The sequence below is a fragment of the Salvelinus alpinus genome, chromosome 37 (assembly GCF_045679555.1).
Source record: "Salvelinus alpinus chromosome 37, SLU_Salpinus.1, whole genome shotgun sequence".
In the NCBI taxonomy this organism is placed as follows: domain Eukaryota; kingdom Metazoa; phylum Chordata; class Actinopteri; order Salmoniformes; family Salmonidae; genus Salvelinus; species Salvelinus alpinus.
This window is the reverse complement of record NC_092122.1, coordinates 13,935,843-13,957,264: the sequence shown is the minus strand read 5'-3', so window position 1 is coordinate 13,957,264 and position 21,422 is coordinate 13,935,843. Positions and strand designations below refer to the sequence as shown.

General features: G+C 44.9%; 1 gene segment (V, D, J or C); it reads left to right on the top strand.

Moving 5' to 3' along the window:
• Positions 1-3,341: 3,341 nt before the first annotated feature.
• On the top strand, positions 3,342-5,210 carry LOC139566020 (Ig kappa-b4 chain C region-like; the record flags this gene model as incomplete). The annotated part of the segment is given in 2 exon segments: positions 3,342-3,459; positions 4,638-5,210. Coding segments are annotated over 2 exon segments (435 nt in total), but the record flags the coding sequence as incomplete, so codon positions are not given.
• Positions 5,211-21,422: the final 16,212 nt, after the last annotated feature.

Below are 21,422 nucleotides of genomic sequence, written 5' to 3'. Positions count from 1 at the left end.
ACAAAAGCCTGCACACTGGCTCTCCAGGACTAGGACTGAAGAGCGCTGGTGTATGGTATCGGATGCTTCAACATGATACTCTGTTCCACAGATTAAATCTAGAAGAGGAGGCTCCCCAGAGAGTAACCTTGAGAGAGACCATAGAAGGCTGTCCACTAATGTGGAACGGACCATAAACATCCCTATTCCACCAGTCACCAGTACAACTGACACACCAATAATGGGGGAAGCCTGATCACCACTGAGGGAGCAAATGAAGCCAACATCAAGAACTGCATAGAGAGCAGAAAGCTCCCCGTCTGGACTGGTGTCACTCTGGACTGGTGTCACTCTGGACTGGTGTCACTCTGGACTGGTGTCACTCTGAACTGGTATCACTGATTCTTCTTGGGTGATATCCCTGAGAGAACAGAGCTGAAATCTTTTATTTGGTACCTTTGACATATCGGAGCTGATATCTCTAAAATATATGGGCTGATATAGGGGTCTCACTTAAACAAGGGACAATGGTGATAAGACATGAATCAACCGCTTCCTAGAACTATATCATTTGGACTGTCATATATTTTGACACAACACCATGTATCACAGGTTCCTACCTTGTCTATGTCTGTCTAATCAGAGATTTTGACATGACAACATATCAGAGACATTCTCTACTGAGACTAGACCTTGTTGTGGCCTAAAGATCTATTGCTGCTGTGTGGCCACAGAGTGTGTGCTGTCTCACCCCCTCTTTGAGTCACATCATCAGTGTGTGTGTGACTACAGTATGACAGTTTAACTGCCAGCTGTGTGTGTGTGTGTGTGTGTGTGTGTGTGTGTGTGTGTGTGTGTGTGTGTGTGTGTGTGTGTGTGTGTGTGTGTGTGTGTGTGTGTGTGTGTGTGTGTGTGTGTGTGTGTGTGTGTGTGTGGTGTGTGTGTGTGTGTAAGCTACCCTGCTCTGAATGATCTCAGTGAGGGCCATAAGAGGGGCTTGTTCTCGCCACAAAGGAAAAGAGCCGTAGGCTGAAGGAAATACCAGTTCCATGCTAACCGACAGAGACAGATTCATATGAATCAAAAACCGTTTGATCCTCAATCCCCAGACAGCAGAAAATCAGGATTATCTGCCATCCCCTCTCATGCTGCACTATCACACGCATTATGAAACCTTCTCACTGGGCACAGACGTCAATTCAACGTCTATTCCACGTTGGTTCAATTTAATTTCATTGAAATGACGTGGAAACAACTTTGATTCTACCAGTGTGTGCCCAGTGGGATAGGACTGACTGATTTCAAGCATAAGTTATGGCTGCTTTTTAACTCCCCTCTAGTGGTCAGATACAGTTACTATACTTGATTCCCTCAGAACCTGCAATAGGTCCCAGCTGAAGCAGTACAGTCACTGTGCAGTCTGACTGAGGGAGGTTTTTGTATGGCTCTATATCACTGTGTGAACACCTACACTTTTGTGTATATAGTGTAGTGTAGATAGTGTGTGTAGTGTAGTGTAGTGTAGATAGTGTATGTACTGTAGTGTAGGTAGTGTAGTGTAGATAGTGTATGTACTGTAAATTATGTCGATAGTGTATATAGTGTAGATAGTGTAGGTAGTGTAGGTAGTGTAGTGTAGATAGTTTAATATGTAGATAGTGTATGTAGTGTACAGTACATGTGTCTCATGTTTGAGTCCAGCATCATTCACAGTCTCATTCACAGATCTAGCGGTCAGTAATCTGCTCATGTAAATAGTTAATATAATGTTAGAAGATCACATCCATTTAAATCAGACATTTGGTTGAGGTCCATATGAGGGCTTGTTTTGGGGGCTGAAGTGGTTGTAACTTTGAAGTAATGTTAAGGTCATAACACCTTTTGTTTTACTTCTGTAGATCTTGCTTTGCATATGGACAGGAATTGTGTTTCAAAACTTCAAATGATTTTTATATATACACTTAAAGACCATGACAAATACTATAAGTCATAACCATGATGATGATGATGATGATTATGGTCATGTGATCTGAATGATTGCTTTCTAACCATATTGTCACATGTAACAGTTGACCTCATTTAGTGTCCAGTGTTCCATGTCACTGTCTCTTCCCTCTCAGACACTGCAATCTGACTGAGGGAGGTTTTTGTACAGCTCTATATCACTGTGTAAACACATTGAGATGGTGGTAACTCTGACAGTAGTAATCTCCTGCATCTTCAGTCTAGACTCCACCGATGGTCAGAGTGAAGTCACTCCCAGATCCACTGCCACTGAATTTAGATGGAGTACCAGACTGAAGTGTTGTAGCATAGTAAATAAGGAGTTTAGGAGCTCCTCCAGATTTCTGTTGATACCAGGCTAGATAGTTATTGTTATACACGTTACTGCTGGTTTTACAGTTCAGAGAGACTGTCTGTCCTGGGAGAACAGCTTTCACTGCAGGAGTCTGAGTCACAGTGTACTGTCCTCTGGATTCTGAAAAATTGAATAAAAACATTTATATGAATGAAATAGTTCTGAATATAAATATTATTATTGATATACATTACTGTGGCATAGATTTAATACATTTTCAACAATAAATTCAGAAAATGTTAACCTTGAAAGCAGACAGCCAGTGTCCAGATGAGGATGGTGATAAAAGTCATGGTTGTTGTGGGTTCTGTTGTCATGAAGGACAGCTCTCAGTCATGAAGTGTTCAACCCACAGGGATATAAATGCTCTCAGAGCAGCAGGGCAGATGCATTATGTAAATTAATGTTTCAAATGTATTTCCGTTTCCAGGAAGGCTCACATCTTTAGAATGTATTTTATCCTGCATGTGCTAATTTTTATAACATCAAACAGCAACTTTTTAATCACATCACTAATGTATGACGTTTTTTAGGCACACCACCACTGTATTTTTATTCTGATGATGATCAGATATAATGAACTGTCTGTTCACTCATGCTTGGTCTCTGATGTAAGTTCCTCTAATCAGTTAGTGAACACTTCTCTAAACTAAAGCTGGTAGGATTCCTCTGGTAGTGTTGTCTGTCCTCTGTGACTTTACCACCACTGTTAAATCTGAGATCAACATGTTTAATAAAGGAATATACAACATGGATCACTATCACTACTGCTGCTGCTGTTGTCTTTCATATGGACAATATGGAGGAATACTAGCAACACTGATCTAATGCTGGACTGTACCTACAGACTAGGAGAACACCTGATACACAGAGGAAGGAAAAAATACTCATATCTGGATTTAAGATACAATTCATTTGTATTATCTAGAAACAGCTTATATGAAGTGTTTGTTCTACCTGGAAGATGGTCAAGTGTATTAATGTTGATTATGATTCTGTATGAGTGATCTTCACTGTAACAGCTGCAGCATCACAACACAGAGAGGTTTTTGTACCAGCAGTAATAGGGAATGTATCACTGTGGTGGACTTTTGGTAGCGGCACCAGGCTAGATGTTGGAAGTAAGTAAACAACTAAATTAACTGTTTTGTTCACCTTTTGATGTCGTGTTTCAATATTTCTATAAATTTAGCCTCAATATTGAGGATTTTTTAATTTACCTTTTCTACATGTTTTTGGGGAAAAATATACAAGACCTTCACATTATATGGACAATTTTAATAAGTATGTTATTACATCTAATTCAATTTGACCTGCCTTTAAACGATGAGAGTGATTAGCCTACATTCTAGATTAGGTGTATGAATAAACATACTGCACCTTGTAGGAAATGTTCAATAAACAGTAGTTTCAGCAAATTCTTTGGGAAAACAAAACAAAAACACTTTATTTCTAATGAACAAGATAAAATCATCTTTGGCAAGTATTCATACCATGTTAGAGTCAATGATTTGAACCACAATCTAAAGAAATTCAGCTTGTCCAATGGTCAGGAGGTTTTTGTACCAGCAGTAATAGGGATTGTATCACTGTGGTACACTTTTGGTAGCGGCACCAGACTAGATGTTGGAAGTAAGTAACAAGATCTCTTGATATTTCTTTCTGATTACACCAAGTATATTATTCTTACACTCTGTCTCTATGAAAATATTGCAATTTTAGATTTTCTAAATGTTTTAATTGCTTTTGATTGGGCCTTTTTCCAACTAACATTTTATTGAATCAAAATGTTATATTGTAGGTTTATTTATGTCTGATTGTATGCAGAATATAACTCTTAGTTCTGGTATGACAATTATTTAATAGTATTGGATATAGTAGTCATTATTGTTGCATTGAGTTCATGGTAGCCTTCACTGTTAGTGTGAAGACAAAGGGTCTCAGTTATGTTTGTAACCAACTTAATGAACTAACATGGTTGATATGTGATTAAAAATAATTCTGTCTCAAATTCTGCAAATACTATGAATATGACTAGGCCATTCTCATCAGATCCATTCCTAAATAATATCTGTATGACATGTATAACAGACGTCGTATAACTTGTAACTCTGCTTATTTAATACTTGTTCGGTTCATAAATCTGCTTTATCATATTACTAAACAATCTAACTTGTACATTCATATTTAGAGGGCATTTCCAATTCACTTTATTTTGATGTGTACTTTGCTGAAGATGAGCTCTTACTGTAGTTGTACTTGATGTAGTTAATAAGTTAATGTCTTCTGTTTGTTCCAGGTAACAGTGCTCCCACCCTCACCGTCCTGCCCCCATCTAGTGAGGAGCTGTCCAGTACAACAACAGCCACACTGACGTGTCTGGCCAACAAGGGCTTCCCCTCAGACTGGACCATGAGCTGGAAAGTGGACGGGACCAGCAAGAAGCAGGAGGCCAGTCCCGGGGTCCTGGAGAAGGGCGGTCTGTACAGCTGGAGCAGCACCCTGACTCTCACTGCCCAGGAGTGGACCAAGGCAGGAGAGGTGACCTGTGAAGCCCAGCAGAAATCTCAGACTCCAGTCACCAAGACCCTGAGGAAGGCTGACTGTTCTGGGTAGGACCCACCAGTCACACACCCCTGTGGAGAGAGATTGCTGGTTCCTCTGCTTTGACTTGCTTCGTTCTCTGATTTAGTGATCGCTCTCGTATTGAATAACAGGGGGCTTGGCTTGAGTTCATGTGTCAATCCAATCTGTAGACTGAGATTTTGTTCGTTTTAGATTTGATGTGATCTGTTTTATTCACTATCATGTTTGCTTTGATGCTTCAATTATGTAATAATGGATTCAAATAAAGATGTATTTTTGCAATCCATAATTGTGTTGTTTCTATTAGTTAACTGGATCATAGATATATTTGTAATATTCTGGAAAAATAAATGTAATCAGTAAGGCTGATTCATGGTGTCTTTGAAAACTGTCAGGCCTAAACCTCATTCTCACTTAACATCATCATTGACCAGTAATTAATACCATCTCAATATACTATGATATAATAGAAGAGGTTCTGCCATGGTAGTAGTTGATGACTGTCTTTACTCATCAGGATACTGAGTCTGTGTCAGACATGTTTAACTTGACAGACTTTACAGCAATAAAATAAGAACTATCACACAGTCTACGGGTGTCTTGGACATGTGTTATAGTCTGTGATTTGAAGTTAAATAAATTATTAAAATGACTAATATTGCAAGTGCCACTACTTCAAGATAGAAAGTATAGTTATAGTCTTCTCTATCTCCAAGCCCCTGGGGACAGGGCAAACATCTGGTGACAGTGCTGCTCTATTCTGGGACAAGCAGAACCACCGAGCCCTGTCTATGCAAATCTGTTTCACTCCCACTGCTACCAATCTAGTTTCAGTTTCACTGCCTGGACTGGGCCAGATGTGAGTGGGTTGACTAGTTTGACTGTAACCTCTCTGGTGGATTCAACGAGTGGGACTTTCTTACAATTAATAAACCAGCATGTAATAGATTACATGTAAGATGGGTATTTTTTTTCTTTTTTTCTTTTTTTCTTTTCTTTAAATTATATATATTTTTTTTACCCCCCCTTTTCTCCCCAATTTCGTGGTATCCAATTGTTAGTAGTTACTATCTTGTCTCAACGCTACAACTCCCGTACGGGCTCGGGAGAGACGAAGGTCGAAAGCCATGCGTCCTCCGAAACACAACCCAACCAAGCCACACTGCTTCTTAACACAGCGCGCATCCAACCCGGAAGCCAGCCGCATCAATGTGTCGGAGGAAACACTGTGCACCTGGCGACCACCACTGCGCTGGTGCGCGATGAGACAAGGATATCCCTACCAGCCAAACCCTCCCTAACCCGGACGACGCTAGGCCAATTGTGCGTCGCCCCACGGACCTCCCGTGGGTATTACTTAAGATGGGTATTACTAAAGACATGACTGCTAAGCAGCAAGATGGCGGACTGAACACAGCAGTGCAAATTACCTCAAGATAAAAACGTAATATTCAATATCTGTAAGTTAGACTCAATATTAGCACTGGATCTGGATAACTGGATAACAATCTGGATAACAACACAAAACAAATCATAAGGCTAGAGAAATGTATCTACAAATATTAGGAAAACAAGCAGCACCCAAACATAACGGAGAGTAAACAAGGAGAACCAATCTCCAAAAGAAAACGCCACTCCTCGATGGATACAGACGATTTAAGCTTTTAACCCCCGGGTATGGTAAGGGTGGAAACTGATCTGTTAAAATCAATAAATGAAAAACTGGGCATAATTGAACTACCCATTAATGATACAAATGAGTTGAAGGCGAGCCTTGAGATGAGGGACGAAAAAGCTGTGACAATGGAGAAAGAAACAAACAAGCTAAAAGGGACAGTCAATAAGATTGAAATGGACATTAATTTCTTATGGGCAGGTGGGACGGTAGCGCCCCACCTGGCCAACATCCGGTGAAATTGCAGAGCGCGAAATACAAACTACAGAATTATAAATATTTAACTTTCATAAAATCACAAGTGTAACACATCAAAATAAAGCTTAATTTCTTCTTAATCCAGCCACTGTGTCAGATTTCAAAAAGGCTTTACGGCGAAAGCACACCATGCGATTATCTGAGAACAGTGCCCCGCATACAAAACCATATAAAACCACATATTTCAACCAGGGAGGTGCGACATGAAAGTCAGAAATAGCGATATAATAAATGCCTTACCTTTGATGATCTTCTTCTGGTGGCACTCCAAAAGGTCCCAGTTACATCACAAATGGTCCTTTTGTTCGATAATGTCCTTCTTTATATCCATAAAAACTCAGTTTAGCTGGCGCGCTTCAGTCAATAATCCACCCAGTTTCCCTCCATCAAAATGCATACAAAATTAATCCCAAACGTTACTAATAAACTTGACTAATAAAGTCAAACAACATTTATAATCAAACCTTAGGTACCCTAATACGTAAATAAACGATACAATTTAAGACGGAGAATCGTTATTGTCTACACCGGAGGAAAGTACCAAAGAACGTGCACTCATTCACGCGCTTGGAAACACTACAGCCAAAATGGGAGCCACCTAGAAATACTACAATTTCTGGCTCATTTTTCCAAAAACCAGCCTGAAACTCTTTCTAAAGACTGTTGACATCTAGCCCTAAGAACTACAACCTGGGAGGACTTCGCCTTATAATAAAAGTGACAGCCATTGAAAATAGTGGTAGGCTGAATTATTATTTTTTGGGGATGGTTTGTTTTCGGGGTTTCGCCTGCCATATCAGTTTTGTTATAGTCACAGACATTACTTTAACAGTTTTAGTAACTTTAGAGTGTTTTCTATCCAAATCGACCAATTATATGCATACCCTAGCTTCTGGGCCTGAGTAACAGGCAGTTTTCTTTGGGCACGCTTTTCATCCGGACGTGAAAATACTGCCCCCTACCCAAGAGAGGTTAATGAACTTAAAAGGAGAACATCTTTATGAGAGAAGCCTTACTTGACATACAGACTAGAACTATGAGAGAAAATCTGTTAAGAAGGGGTCTGTGAGAAAGAAGGAGAAATTCCTGAGGGTGTAGTGAGGGAGTTCCTCCTTACAGCGCTTCAGATCCCACACGAAGCTGTCGACAAAATCCAACTTGAAATGTACAAGGTTTCAGACAGAGAGGACAGAGATATGAGCCCCCAACCGTTGCCAAATTTGTTTTCTTTAAAGATAAAATAATGGTTAAAAGCCTGGATAAAATACTTGCTGGCATGAAAATAGGCATGAACGAAGTTGCAAAACGCCGCAAAGTTCTGTACCCAGTCTTCAAGGACAAAAGATTTAAAGGGAAACGTGTAGCTCTTGTAGTCGATAAACTGTATATTGATAGCCATGGACTAGTCTTTGGTCCAAGACACAAAGACTAGTCCATGGCTATGCTAAATGTTACACAGTTCCCATAGAGGACTCAAATAATGCAACACCCAATACTAGCCATGTTAGGGATTGTAATAAAAATATATATAGACAAGCAAAAAATACAATAATTGTTAAAGAAATAAACTACAGCTACGCTATACCATTCTAGATAGGGGGAATGTTGGAAAATAATTAGTATTAGACTTTCTGTTTATAGTATTTCATAAATTGATAAGACAGCATTAGAAGAAAGGATAATTAGCGAAATAATGCATTTTTAAATATAAGGAACTGAAACACAAAAGTACTCAATCAACATGGTAGAGATAAAACACAGCAAACAGAGGACATAGAAGGCACAGTATGTGGGTATGTGTCACAGTGTGCGCAACTGGTCGAATGAAGTCAGGTGCAGGAGAGCAGAGATGAGTGAACAGGCACACTTTATTCAGTCAGAGGAAAACAGCCGTACGCAACTGCGTCACAACACTCTGGCCCATGGAAAAAAGTGATAGCGCACAAATACAGAAATAGGTACAAATAACAAAACCACGGGTTACAACAATACCCGGCGGAAAACCAGCCTGTAGCGTCACACACGTAACGAACGAACAATACCACACACAGACATGGGGGAACAGAGGATAAAATACATGTAGAGTAATGAGGGGATGTAAACCAGGTGTGCAGGAAAACAAGAGAAAACAAATGGAAAATGAAAGGTGGAGCGGTGATGGCTAGAAGACCGGTTACTTCGACCGCCGAACGCCGCCCGAACCAGGAGAGGGACCGACTTCAGCGGGAGTCATGACAGTACCCCCTCTTGACGCGCGGCTCCAGCAGCACGCCGACACCGGCCTCGGGGACGACCCGGTGGGCGAGGTGCAGGGCGATCCGGACGGCGACTGTGGAACTCCTGCAGCAGTGAAGGGTCCAACACGTCCTCCACCGGAACCCAGCATCTCTCCACCGGACCGTACCACCTCCCACTCCACGAGGTACTGAAGGCCCCTCGCCCAACGCCTCGAATCCAGTATGGAGCGAACGGAATATGCCGGGACCCTCGATGTCCAGAGGGGGCGGAGGAACCTCCCGCACCTCAGACTCCTGGAGCGGGCCAGCCACCACCGGCCTGAGGAGAGACACATGGAACGAGGGGTTTACACGGTAATCGGGGGGAAGCTGTAACCTGTAACTAACCTCGTTTAGTCTCCTCAGGACTTTAAATGGCCCCACAAACCGCGGCCCCAGATTCCGGCAGGGCAGGCGGAGGGGCAGGTTTCGGGTCGAGAGCCAGACCCGGTCCCCCGGTGCGAACACCGGGGCCTCACTGCGGTGACGGTCTGTGCTGGCTTTCTGGCGCAGCACGGCCCGCTGAAGGTGAACATGGGTGGCGTCCCATGTCTCCTCCGCACGCCTGATCCAGTCGTCCACCGCAGGAGCCTTGATCTGACTCTGATGCCAAGGTGAACTGGCTGGTACCCCAGTACGCACTGGAAGGGGGAGAGGTTAGTGGAGGAGTGGCGGAACAAGTTCTGAGCCATCTCGGCCCAGGGCACGAACGCCGCCCACTCCCCCGGCCGGTCCTACCAATAAGACCGCAAGAACCTACCCACATCCTGGTTCACTCTCTCCACCTGCCCATTATTCTCGGGGTGAAAACCCGAGGTAAGGCTGATCGAGACCCCCAGACATTCCATGAACGCCCTCCAGACCCTCGACGTGAGCTGGGGACCCCGATCAGACACTATATCCTCAGGCACCCCGTAGTGCCAGAAGACGTGCGTAAACAAGGCCTCCACAGTCTGTAGGGCCGTAGGCAGACTGAGGAGTGAGGAGACGGCAGGACTTAGAGAAACAATCCACAATGACCAGGATCGTGGTGTTCCCCTGTGAGGGGGGAAGATCGGTGAGGAAATCGACCGACAGGTGCGACCATGGCCGTTGTGGAATGGGTAAGGGGTGTAGCTTACCTCTGGGCAAGTGCCTAGGAGCCTTACACTGGGCGCACACCGAGCAGGAGGAAACATAAACCCTCGGTCCTTGGCCAAGGTAGGCCACCAGTACTTCCCACTCAAACAGAGCACCGTCCGACCGATGCCTGGATGACCAGAGGAGGGTGACGTGTGGACCCAATAGATCAACCGGTCACGGACAGCAGATGGAACGTACAGACGCCCAGCGGGACACTGGAGGGGAGCGGGCTCTGCACGTAACACCTGCTCAATGTCCGCGTCCAGCTCCCATACTACCGGCGCCACCAGGCAGGAGGCCGGGAGAATGGGGGTAGGATCCATGGGCCGCTCCTCTGTGTCATACAGCCGGGACAGTGCGTCTGCCTTCACATTCTGGGAACCTGGTCTGTAGGAAAGGGTGAAAACAAAACGGGTAAAAAACATGGCCCACCTTGCCTGACGAGGATTCAGTCTCCTCGCTGCCCGGATGTACTCCAGGTTGCGGTGGTCAGTCCAGATGAGAAAAGGGTGTTTAGCCCCCTCAAGCCAATGTCTCCACGCCTTCAACGCCTTGACAACAGCCAACAACTCCCGGTCCCCCACATCATAGTTTCGCTCCGCCGGGCTGAGCTTCCTCGAGAAGAAGGCACAGGGGCGGAGCTTCGGTGGCGTGCCCGAGCGCTGAGAGAGCACGGCTCCTATCCCAGCCTCGGACGCGTCCACCTCCACTGTGAATGCCAAAGAGGGATCCGGATGGGCCAGCACGGGAGCCGAGGTAAAGAGAGCCCTTAGGTGACCAAAAGCCCTGTCCGCCTCAGCCGACCACTGTAAACGTACCGGGCCCCCCTTCAGCAGTGAGGTAATGGGAGCCGCTACCTGACCAAAACCCCGGATAAACCTCCGGTAGTAATTGGCAAACCCTAGAAACCGCTGCACCTCCTTTACCGTGGTTGGAGTCGGCCAATTACATACGGCTGAAATGCAGACACTCTCCATCTCCACCCCTGATGTGGAAATGCGGTACCCTAGGAAGGAGACGGACTGCTGGAAGGACAGGCATTTCTCAGCCTTGACGTACAGGTCATGCTCCAACAGTCGACCAAGCACCCTGCGCACCAGGGACATATGCTCGGCGCATGCAGCGGAGTATATCAGAATGTCATCAATATACACCACTACACCCTGCCCGTGCAGGTCCCTGAAAATCTCGTATACAAAGGCTTGGAAGACTGATGGAGCATTCATCAACCCGTACGGCATGACGAGGTACTCATAATGCCCTGAGGTAGTACTGAACGCCGTCTTCCACTCTTCTCCCTCCCGGATACGCACCAGGTTGTAAGCGATCCTGAGATCTAGTTTGGTGAAGAAGCGTGCCCCGTGCATTGACTCAATCGCTGTGGCTATAAGAGGTAGCGGGTAACTGTACTTCACAGTGATCTGGTTTAGGGCTTGATAGTCAATACACGGGCGCAGACCTCCCTCCTTCTTCACAAAAAATAAACTCGAGGAGGCGGGTGAAGTGGAGGACCGAATGTACCGCTGTACCGCTAGGACGGGATCAGAACACAGGCCATCTTTTAGCGATTGAAAGGCCTCTTCCGTCTCGTCTTTCCACTCTACCTGGTTTGGCAAGTTTTTCTTGATGAGGTTTGTGAGGGGATTGGCAATGGTTGCATATCCCGGGATAAAACGGCGATAATATCCCGTTATCCCTAAGAAGGCCCGAACGTCCCGCTTGGTCCGGGGTCGCGGCCAGTCCCGAATTGCCCTGGTCTTCTCTGCCTGTGGGCGTATTTTCCCATTCCCGGTGTACCCCAGGTATTCCGCTTCGGACAGACCCAGGCAGCATTTATTTGGATTGGCCGTCAACCCTGTGGCTTCCAAACTCACGAGCAGCGCCCGTAATCGCAGGAGGTGACTATCCCAGTCCTCGCTGTGGATAACCACATCGTCTATGTACGCCGCTGCATACTCTTGATGGGGCCGTAGAATGGCATCCATGAGGCGTTGGAAAGTTGCAGCGGCACCATGCAGTCCGAAGGGCATCCTCACATACTGGAAAAGCCCCTCTGGTGTGGCGAAGGCAGTCTTTGGGCGATCCTCCGGAGCCACCGGCACTTGCCAATATCCCTTCGTCAAATCCAGGGTGGTGATGAACTTGGCCTTTCCTAAGCGCTCCAAGAGTTCATCCACGCGGGGCATGGGATACGCATCGAATGTAGAGATGGCATTCACGGCCCTAAAATCGTTGCAGAGTCTCATACTACCATCGGATTTGGGGACCAGGACTATGGGACTGGACCACTCACTCGTCGATGGCTCGATCACACCCATCCTCAACATCTCCCTTACCTCGTTCTTAGCGATGACTCGGCGAGCCTCAGGAATCCTGTAAGGGCGGATATGCACCTTCTTGCCGGGTTCAGTGTGGATATGGTGGAACAGGACATCTGTTTGTCCTGGGAATGGAGAGAATATTCGACCGAAGTTCATAATCAGCTTGTCTAGCTGTCTTGACTGCTCCGGCAGGAGAGTTTGACCACGGCGCACCGGTGGTAGAGCCTCCTCTTTTCCTTTTCCCTCCAGGGCCATCAAAGCCACCTCCTCCTCTCTTCCATGGTACGGCTTCAACAGGTTTATGTGATAGAGTTGGACCTTCTTCCTTCTATCAGGTTGCTTGATGAGGTAATTGACCGGTGAGACCCTTTTCAGTACCTCGTAGGGTCCCCTCCACTGTGCCAGCAAGCGATGTTCGGCCGTGGGCACGAGCACCATCACTTTCTCTCCCACGGTGAACTCACGGGGGGTCGCGGACTTATCATAGGCCCGGCCTTGGGTCCTTTGTGCCTTCTCCATATGCTCCTTGACTATGGGCCACACTGCTGACAGGCGGTCTCTCATCAGGGTAATATGTTCTATTGTGGATCGAAAGGGGCATGGTTGGGTCTCCCAGGTCTCCTTGGCTAAGTCGAGGATCCCTCGACAGGGTCTGCCATAGAGCAATTCAAACGGAGAGAATCCAGTGGATGCTTGGGGTACTTCTCGCAGGGCAAACATTAAGTGTGGGAGAAGCATGTCCCAGTTTTTCCCGTCTCGGGACACCACTCTTCTCAACATGCTTTTAATCGTTTTGTTCAAGCGTTCACACAACCCGTCTGTTTGAGGGTGGAATATGCTTGTACGTATCTGTTGAACCTGATACAACCGACACAAGTCCTTCATCAACCGCGACATGAATGGGGTTCCCTGATCAGTTAAGATCGTCTTGGGGAGGCCCACCCGAGAGAACATCATGAATAATTCCTTGCAAATTCCCTTTGACGACATGTTACGCAGGGGTATGGCCTCCGGGAACTTGGTAGCGTAATCTATGACCACTAGGATGTACTCGTGTCCTCTGGCGGATTTTGGGAGGGGTCCTACGAGGTCCATAGCTATGCGTTCAAAGGGAGTCTCTATGATGGGGAGAGGAATCAAAGGGTTACGCAGGTGTGGCCGTGGAGCTGTATGTTGACATTGATCACACGTCCTACAATACCTGGCCACATCCCGGGTGACCCGGGGCCAATAGAATCTCTGCATGATTCTGTCAATAGTCTTGTCTCGTGCCAGGTGTCCTCCTAGGACGTGGGAATGGGCTAACTGTAGAACGGTATCCCTGTATGGTCTAGGCACCATTAGTAATTCCTGGTTTTCCCCCCTTCGTCGTACGACCCAGTATAAGAGACCCCGCCTGATTGCATAGTAAGGAAGAGGGGGCTCACCTGATCCGTCGACGTTCCTCCCGTCGATCACCTTCACCTTCCTCATGGCCTCCCTTAGGTCTGGGTCTCTATGCTGCGAGGTGCCGAACTGTCCCTTTAATTCCTGGGGCAGATCAACCTCGGTAGAGGGATGTGGAGGGTGTTCCCCATCCCCCTCAGGGGTGACTGATGAGAACCCCTTCCAGGTTCCCTCCTCGGATGGAGCTTCAAATATATCCCTTAGCGTCTGGTTGCTCCTTCCTTCCTGTGTAGTGTATAACCCTTCACAGGTGTCTTCATTGGTGGTTTCCTGGAATATCTGTCGTAAACGTTGGGTTGCTATTTCTTCCTCTGCTGCAGAGGACGAGGACGTAGCTACGTCTCCTTGTAGGACTACTACCTCGGGCTTGGATTTTCTCTTCTTTCCTGTCCCCCTTCTTTCCATGCATAACGTCATCTGCCGAAGCTCCTTATATAGGGGACAGTCTCTCCCGATCAATAATGGTACCTTCAGCTGGGGCACTTTCCCTGCCCTGACTGTACACCTTCCTTTTGGAGTGAGAATCGGCAGATTCACAGTGGGGTAATAGTGGGTGTCTCCATGGATACAGGATACGGCTACTTTGTCTGGTAGCAGTGTTGCGGAGGTCACCAGCCGCTCCTCTACTAACGTAACCATACTTCCCGAGTCGAGAATGGCTACCACATCTTGTCCTTCGACTCGAACTGGAATCTCTGGGGCTGGAGCTATTTCTGCTAACCAACAGTGTTGATCCTGCCCCCTCAAACCTGAGATGTGTGGGGGTGGGCAGTGATGACTCTGTGACCATGGGCTCGTCCTTGCTAGGACATTGTGGGGCATAATGGTTAGGAGACTGACATTTATAACACCGACCCTGCTGTGTGGGGGATGACTTCTCCCACCTCCGGAGGGAGTTTGGACGTTTCGGTGGCGGACGCGCCGGGGTGAGTCGTGGTACGGGATTGGAAGAATCCTTCCGTTCCTCCTTGTCACTTTTTAACAACTCCCCTGTAGACCAATATGTTTCCACCGCCTGTGCTATGTCGTCGGCTGACAACGGGTTGGCTTGCCCCACAACCCTTTTTAAGTCACTGGGTAATTCCCTCAATATCTTGTCCACTACAAGAGTCTCTATCACCTGTCCTACTCCTTTTTCAGGTTCTAGCCACTGTTTCGTCAGTCGTATTAATGCAAAAATCTGGGCACGGACGGGTTTGTCAGCTGTGTAGGTCCATTGATGGAACTTTACAGCCCTATCTCTGGCAGTCAGCTGGTACCGGGATAGGATCTCGGTTTTTAGTCGCCCATAGTCTGCAGCTTCGCGGGCATCCAGGTCAAAATAGGCTTCCTGAGCCACCCCGGTCAAAAGAGGGGCTAATGCGCTCGCCCATTCTGTGGGCGGCCACTCTTCCAAGGTGGCCGTCCTTTCGAAGGTCATGAGGAGGGCCTCAATATCATCCTCCTTGGAGAGACGAGGTAAGATGGCGTGAGCAGCCGCTCTTGGCTTAACTCTAGGTTCTTCTCGTCGGCTCAGCTGTTGTTGCAGGAGTTCTATGGTTGTATGCTGTGCTGTGATCAATTGTTGTAGTAGGGCGTTATCCATCGTTCTTGAATGGTTCCTCCTGGTCTACTGGAAGAATCTTGAATTACTCACTTATCCTTGTGTCACTCGTCCACCTAATGCCCACATTCTCCACCAATGTGAGCGGACCAAGTAATTGGGCGTCACTCTAAAGCGGGAAGGTGGAACAAACGAGTCAGGAGTAGGTTTTCTTGATTGAACAAAGTTCTATATTGAGGGCATTTGGTCAACACAAACACTCCAACATAATCAATGAAAATCTTGGAAAAAAACATATATCTTCTTCTCCAGAGCAAAACAGGAACACAATACGATTGTCTTTAAACTAAATCAAAAAGTCACGGCATTGTCACCGTCTTAATGGTTCTTCCTAGATAGCTCCTCTGTCTCGGTGGCCATCTTCCAGAGATAGTTCCCCCTTCTGCTGGTTCCATACTCTCTCTTATAGGGGAAGAAGAATATCTCATTAGTAGTGTCAGCTGTGCTTAATTGCCTCTGGTTACCTTGTCTCCCATGCCTTGTTGGGCTACCATCCGTGAGCCCCGCCTGCCCTCTGGTGGTCCTTCCACAATATATATATATATACAGTACCAGTCAGAAGTTTGGACACACCTACTCATTCCAGAATTTTGCTTTATTTTTTACTATTTTTTACTTTTTAGCTTTTTTAATAGTGAAGACATCAAAAATATGAAATATCACATATGGAATCATCTAGTAAGCAAAAAAGTGTTTGTCACACCAGTCTTTGCTTTGGCTCCCCCTCCTGTCCAGCTCAGGCATTCGGCGTTGCCGACCTGCTGCTTGCAAACGCCCTTCACTCAATAACCCCGACTTGTCTCGTCATCATTCCACACACCTGGTTCCAATCCTCACTCTATCACTGTATATATACTCCCTCTGTCATTTGTCTTTGTCGCTCATTGTAAATGTTGATTGTTTTCCTGAGAGGAATCTCTCCTACTATTTCCTGAATACTTTATTATTTTGCACTTTTGGTTTTGTCCAGTTTTTATATATGGTGCTTTAATAAATTCAGTAGTTCTAAACCTGCAACTGCCTCCTGCCTACTCCTACCTACACTTGTGACAGGGTCTCCGTTATGTTTGTATCAAACCTCTTGGATTCAAAAAATATTATACATTTGAGTATTCTGATCAGATACGTTCCTAAAAAAATGTCTGTTTGACAAAGTAATGTTTAAGTTAAACACGTCATACCTATATCTTTTCTGCTTGTATACTTTATTACTTTAATCTGATTTATATTAAGTTACTGTTTTCTTCACATCTTTTAGCAATATAACTGTTATATTCATATACAGTTTTAGAAGTCATTTCCAAAGTGCTTTATTTTGATGTAGTTGATGTGTTGTTTCTCCTTGGTAACAGTTCCCCCACCCTGACTGTCCTGCCCCCCTCTAGTGAGGAGCTGTCCAGTAAGACAACGACCACACTGATGTGCCTGGCCAACAAGGGCTTCCCCTCAGACTGGATCATGAGTTGGAAAGTGGACTGAACCACCAAGAAGCAGGAAGCCAATCCTGGAGTTCTGGAAAAGGATGGCCTGTTCAGCTGGAGCAGCACCCTGACTCTCACTGTCCAGGAGTGTATTCAAAACAGAGGTCATATTCAGGGATTTTGATTATTGTATTGTCAACAAAACAAAGGAGATGATCGTGGACTTCAGGAAACAGCAGAGGGAGCACCCCCCTATACACATTGACGGGACAGTAGTGGAGAAGGTGGAAAGTTTTAAGTTCCTCAGCGTACATACACATCACGGAAAAACTGAAATGGTCCACCTACACAGACAGCATGGTGAAAAAGGCACAACAGCGCCTCTTCAACCTCAGGAGGCTGAAGAAATTTGGCTTGTCACCGAAAACACTCACAAACTTTTACAGATGCACAATCGAGAGCATCCTGTCGGGCCGTATCATCGCCTGGTACGGCTACTGCTCCGCCCACAACCGTAAGGCTCTCCAGAGGGTAGTGAGGTCTGCACAACGCATCACCGGGGGCAAACTACCTGCCCTCCAGGACACCTACACCACCTGATGTCACAGGAAGGCCGAAAAGATCAAGGACAACAACCACCCGAGCCACTGCCTGTTCACCCCGCTATCATCCAGAAGGCGAGGTCAGTACAGGTGCATCAAAGCTGGGACCGAGAGACTGAAAAACAGCTTCTATTTCAAGGCCATCAGACTGTTAAACATTCATCACTAACATTGAGTGGCTGATGCCAACATATTCACTCAAATCTCTAGCCACTTTAATAATAAAAAATTGGATGAAATAAATGTATCACTAGTCACTTTAAACAAAGCCACTTTATATAATGCTTACATACCCTACATTACTCCTCTCATATGTACATACTGTACTCTATACCATCTACTGCATCTTGCCTATGCCGCACGGCAATCACTCATCCATATATTTATATGTACATATTCTTATTCATTCCTTTACACTTGTATGTATAAGGTAGTTGTTGTGAAATGTATAGTTTACTTGTTAGATATTACTACACGGTCGGAACTAGAAGCACAAGCATTTCGCTTCACTCGCATTAAAATCTGCTAACCATGTGTATGTGACCAATGAAATTTGATTTCTTTTCAGATTGGTTGATGGCTTTCCTTGAGTTACTCAACAGAGTCAACATGTAGTTAATGATCAAGTGGAACATTTAGTGATCAGTTATGATGTAAGGTCTTCTAGACACAGCTCTAGTTTGACTCTATTGTTGTTCAGCTCTACTACACACTGTGTCATTGTACTGGATCATCTCCTCCCCTCAGCACCTGCAGTAGGTCCCAGCTGTAGCAGGACAGTCACTGTGCAGTCTGACTGAGGGAGGTTTTTGTACGGCTCTGTATCACTGTATCACGTCAGAGTGTTTTCTATCCAAATATACTAATAATATGCCTGTCCTATCTTCTGGGGATGAGTAGCTGGCAGTTGAATTTGGGTATGCTTTTCATCCAAACGTGAAAATGCTGCCCCATATCCTAGAGAAGTTAACAAACCTCCAAACGAGCTTCAATGCCATACAACCCTCCTTCCGTGGCCTCCAACTGCTCTTAAATGCAAGTAAAACTAAATGCATGCTCTTCAACAGATTGCTGCCCGCCCAACCAGCATCATTACTCTGGACGGTTCTGACTTAGAATATGTGGACAACTACAAATACCTAGGTGTCTGGTTAGACTGTAAACTCTCCTTCCAGACTCACATTAAGCATCTCCAATTCAAAATTAAATCTAGAATCGGCTTCCTATTTGGCAACAAAGCCTCCTTCACTCATGCTGCCAAACATACCCTCGTAAAACTGACTATCCTACCGATCCTTGCCTTTGGCGATGTCATTTACAAAATAGCCTCCAACACTCTACTCTACTCAGCAAATTGGATGTAGTCAATCTCAGTGCCATCCGTTTTGTCACCAAAGCCCCATATACTATCCACCACTGCGACCTGTATGCTCTTGTTGGCTGGCCCTCCCTACATATTCGTCGCCAAACCCACTGGGTACAGGTCATCTATAAGTCTTTGCTAGGTAAAGCCCCGCCTTATCTCAGCTCACTGGTCACCATAGCAACACCCACCCGTAGCACGCGCTCCAGCAGGAATATTTCACTGGTCATCCCCAAAGCCAACACCTTCTTTGGCCGCCTCTCCTTCCAGTTCTCTGCTGCCAATGACTGGAACGAATTGCAAAAATCACTGAAGCTGGAGACTTATATCTCCCTCTAACTTTAAGCATCAGCTTAAACAGCGCATCTGTAAATAGCCCACCCAACTACCTCATCCCCATATTGTTATTTATTGTTTTCCTCTTTTGCACCCCAGTATCTCTACTTGCACATCATCATTTGCACATCAATCACTCCAGTGTTAATGCTCAATTGTAATTATTTTGCCACTATGGCCTATTTATTGCCTTACCTACCTAATTTTACTTTATCTGCACACACTGTACATAGATTTTTCTATTTTGTTATTGACTGTACATTTGTTTATCCCATGTGTAACTGTGTTGTTTTTTGTCAGGCTCAATGGAGCCTCATTTGTCAGGCTCAATCAAGCTAGTCGTCTTGATTACTTTGTTATGTAATTCTCTCTGACATCAAATTGTCACGCCCTGACCATAGAGAGCCCTTGTTTCTCTATGGTGTAGTAGGTCAGGGCGTGACTAGGGGGTATTCTAGTTTATAATATCTATGTTGTGTTCTAGTTTATATTTTCTATGTTGGTGGTTTGTATGATTCCCAATTAGAGGCAGCTGGTAATCGTTGTCTCTAATTGGGGATCATATTTAAGTAGATATTTCTCCCACCTGTGTTTGTGGGATATTGTTTTGTGTTTGTGCATGTGCACCACATAGTCACGTTTAGTTGTTCGTTTATTGGTCTATTTTTGTTTTGCTGAAGTTTCACTTGGAAATAAATATGTGGAACTCAACATCCGCTGCGCCTTGGTCCCGTTCTTACGACAACCGTGACACAAATGTTTAAAAAGTGTTGATAGGGGACAGAATGCGGTCAGACATCACATAATTGGCATATATAATACTGTTATAGAATTTCCACGTGGCCGAGGATATTGGAAATTTAATCAAAGCCTATTGGATGATAACTTGTTTTTAAAATCTCTCATACTCTGATGTGTTGATTTTTACTTGGAATTAACTCTTCGACGGAAGGACCTTACAGAGAATGTGCTTTTTTCTGAAATGATGTGAGACACTTATTTAACACAGATGGAGTCCATTCAAAATATTGTGTGACATTTTGAGGCAATATTTGCATATGAACTAATTCAGCATAGGAAGACTTGGCTGTTATTACTTCAGGAATGATTTAACGTGACGGTGTATGAGTTGACATATTGTCATCATTACTGATATACCCTGAGTGTACAAAACATTAGGAACACATGCTCTTTCCGTTACATAGACTGACCAGGTGAAAGCTATTTTTCCCTTATTTATGTTACTTGTTAAATCCACTTCCATCGATGTAGATGAAGGGGGGGAGACAGGTTAAACAAGGAATTTAAGGCTAGAGACATGGATTGTGTTGTAACACTTTACTTAACACTATGACACGGTCATAACCATGTCATAACAGCTGACATAACTTGTAATAATCTGTCATAATATGGTCATAACACTGTCATGACACATATATTTTGACCTCTTGTGACATTTATATTGCTGTATTTTATGGCTGGTTATGACACCTACACAAGAGTGTTGAAACCCACACAACCTACCACACAAGGCAAAACATTCCATTACACCATAGCCTACTTGTCAACAGTATGTTTATGTTATATAACATTTTCTGAAATTGATGTCAGACATGCACCTACTGTACCAAATGCTCTGTTGCTGATGACCGGGATGTGTGCAGGAGCAGATTTCAGGAGCAGGACAAGACACCCTCTTTTTGACTGATGACTGACATAAGGGCATGTTCGTCATAAGCCTATCTGGCTTATAAGATTATGATGGTCATAATGCTTCTTGACAGTGTCATAAAGTGTATTTTCTTAGTCCAAGTAAAGTGACACAGGATGGTCATAATGCTTCATGATAGTCACAAAATGTAACGTTATTTCCTACAAGTTATTTAAAATACAAAGAAAACAAAACATGACTGTAAAGCATTCATTACAACAACAACAAAGGATTTACGAAACAAAACAAACTCTTATGTAGGTGTCATAACCAGCGATTAAATAATGCAATATATGTCACAGGTGTAAATATATGGGTCATGACAGTGTTGTATGTCAGCTGTTATGTCAGCTGTTATGTCATA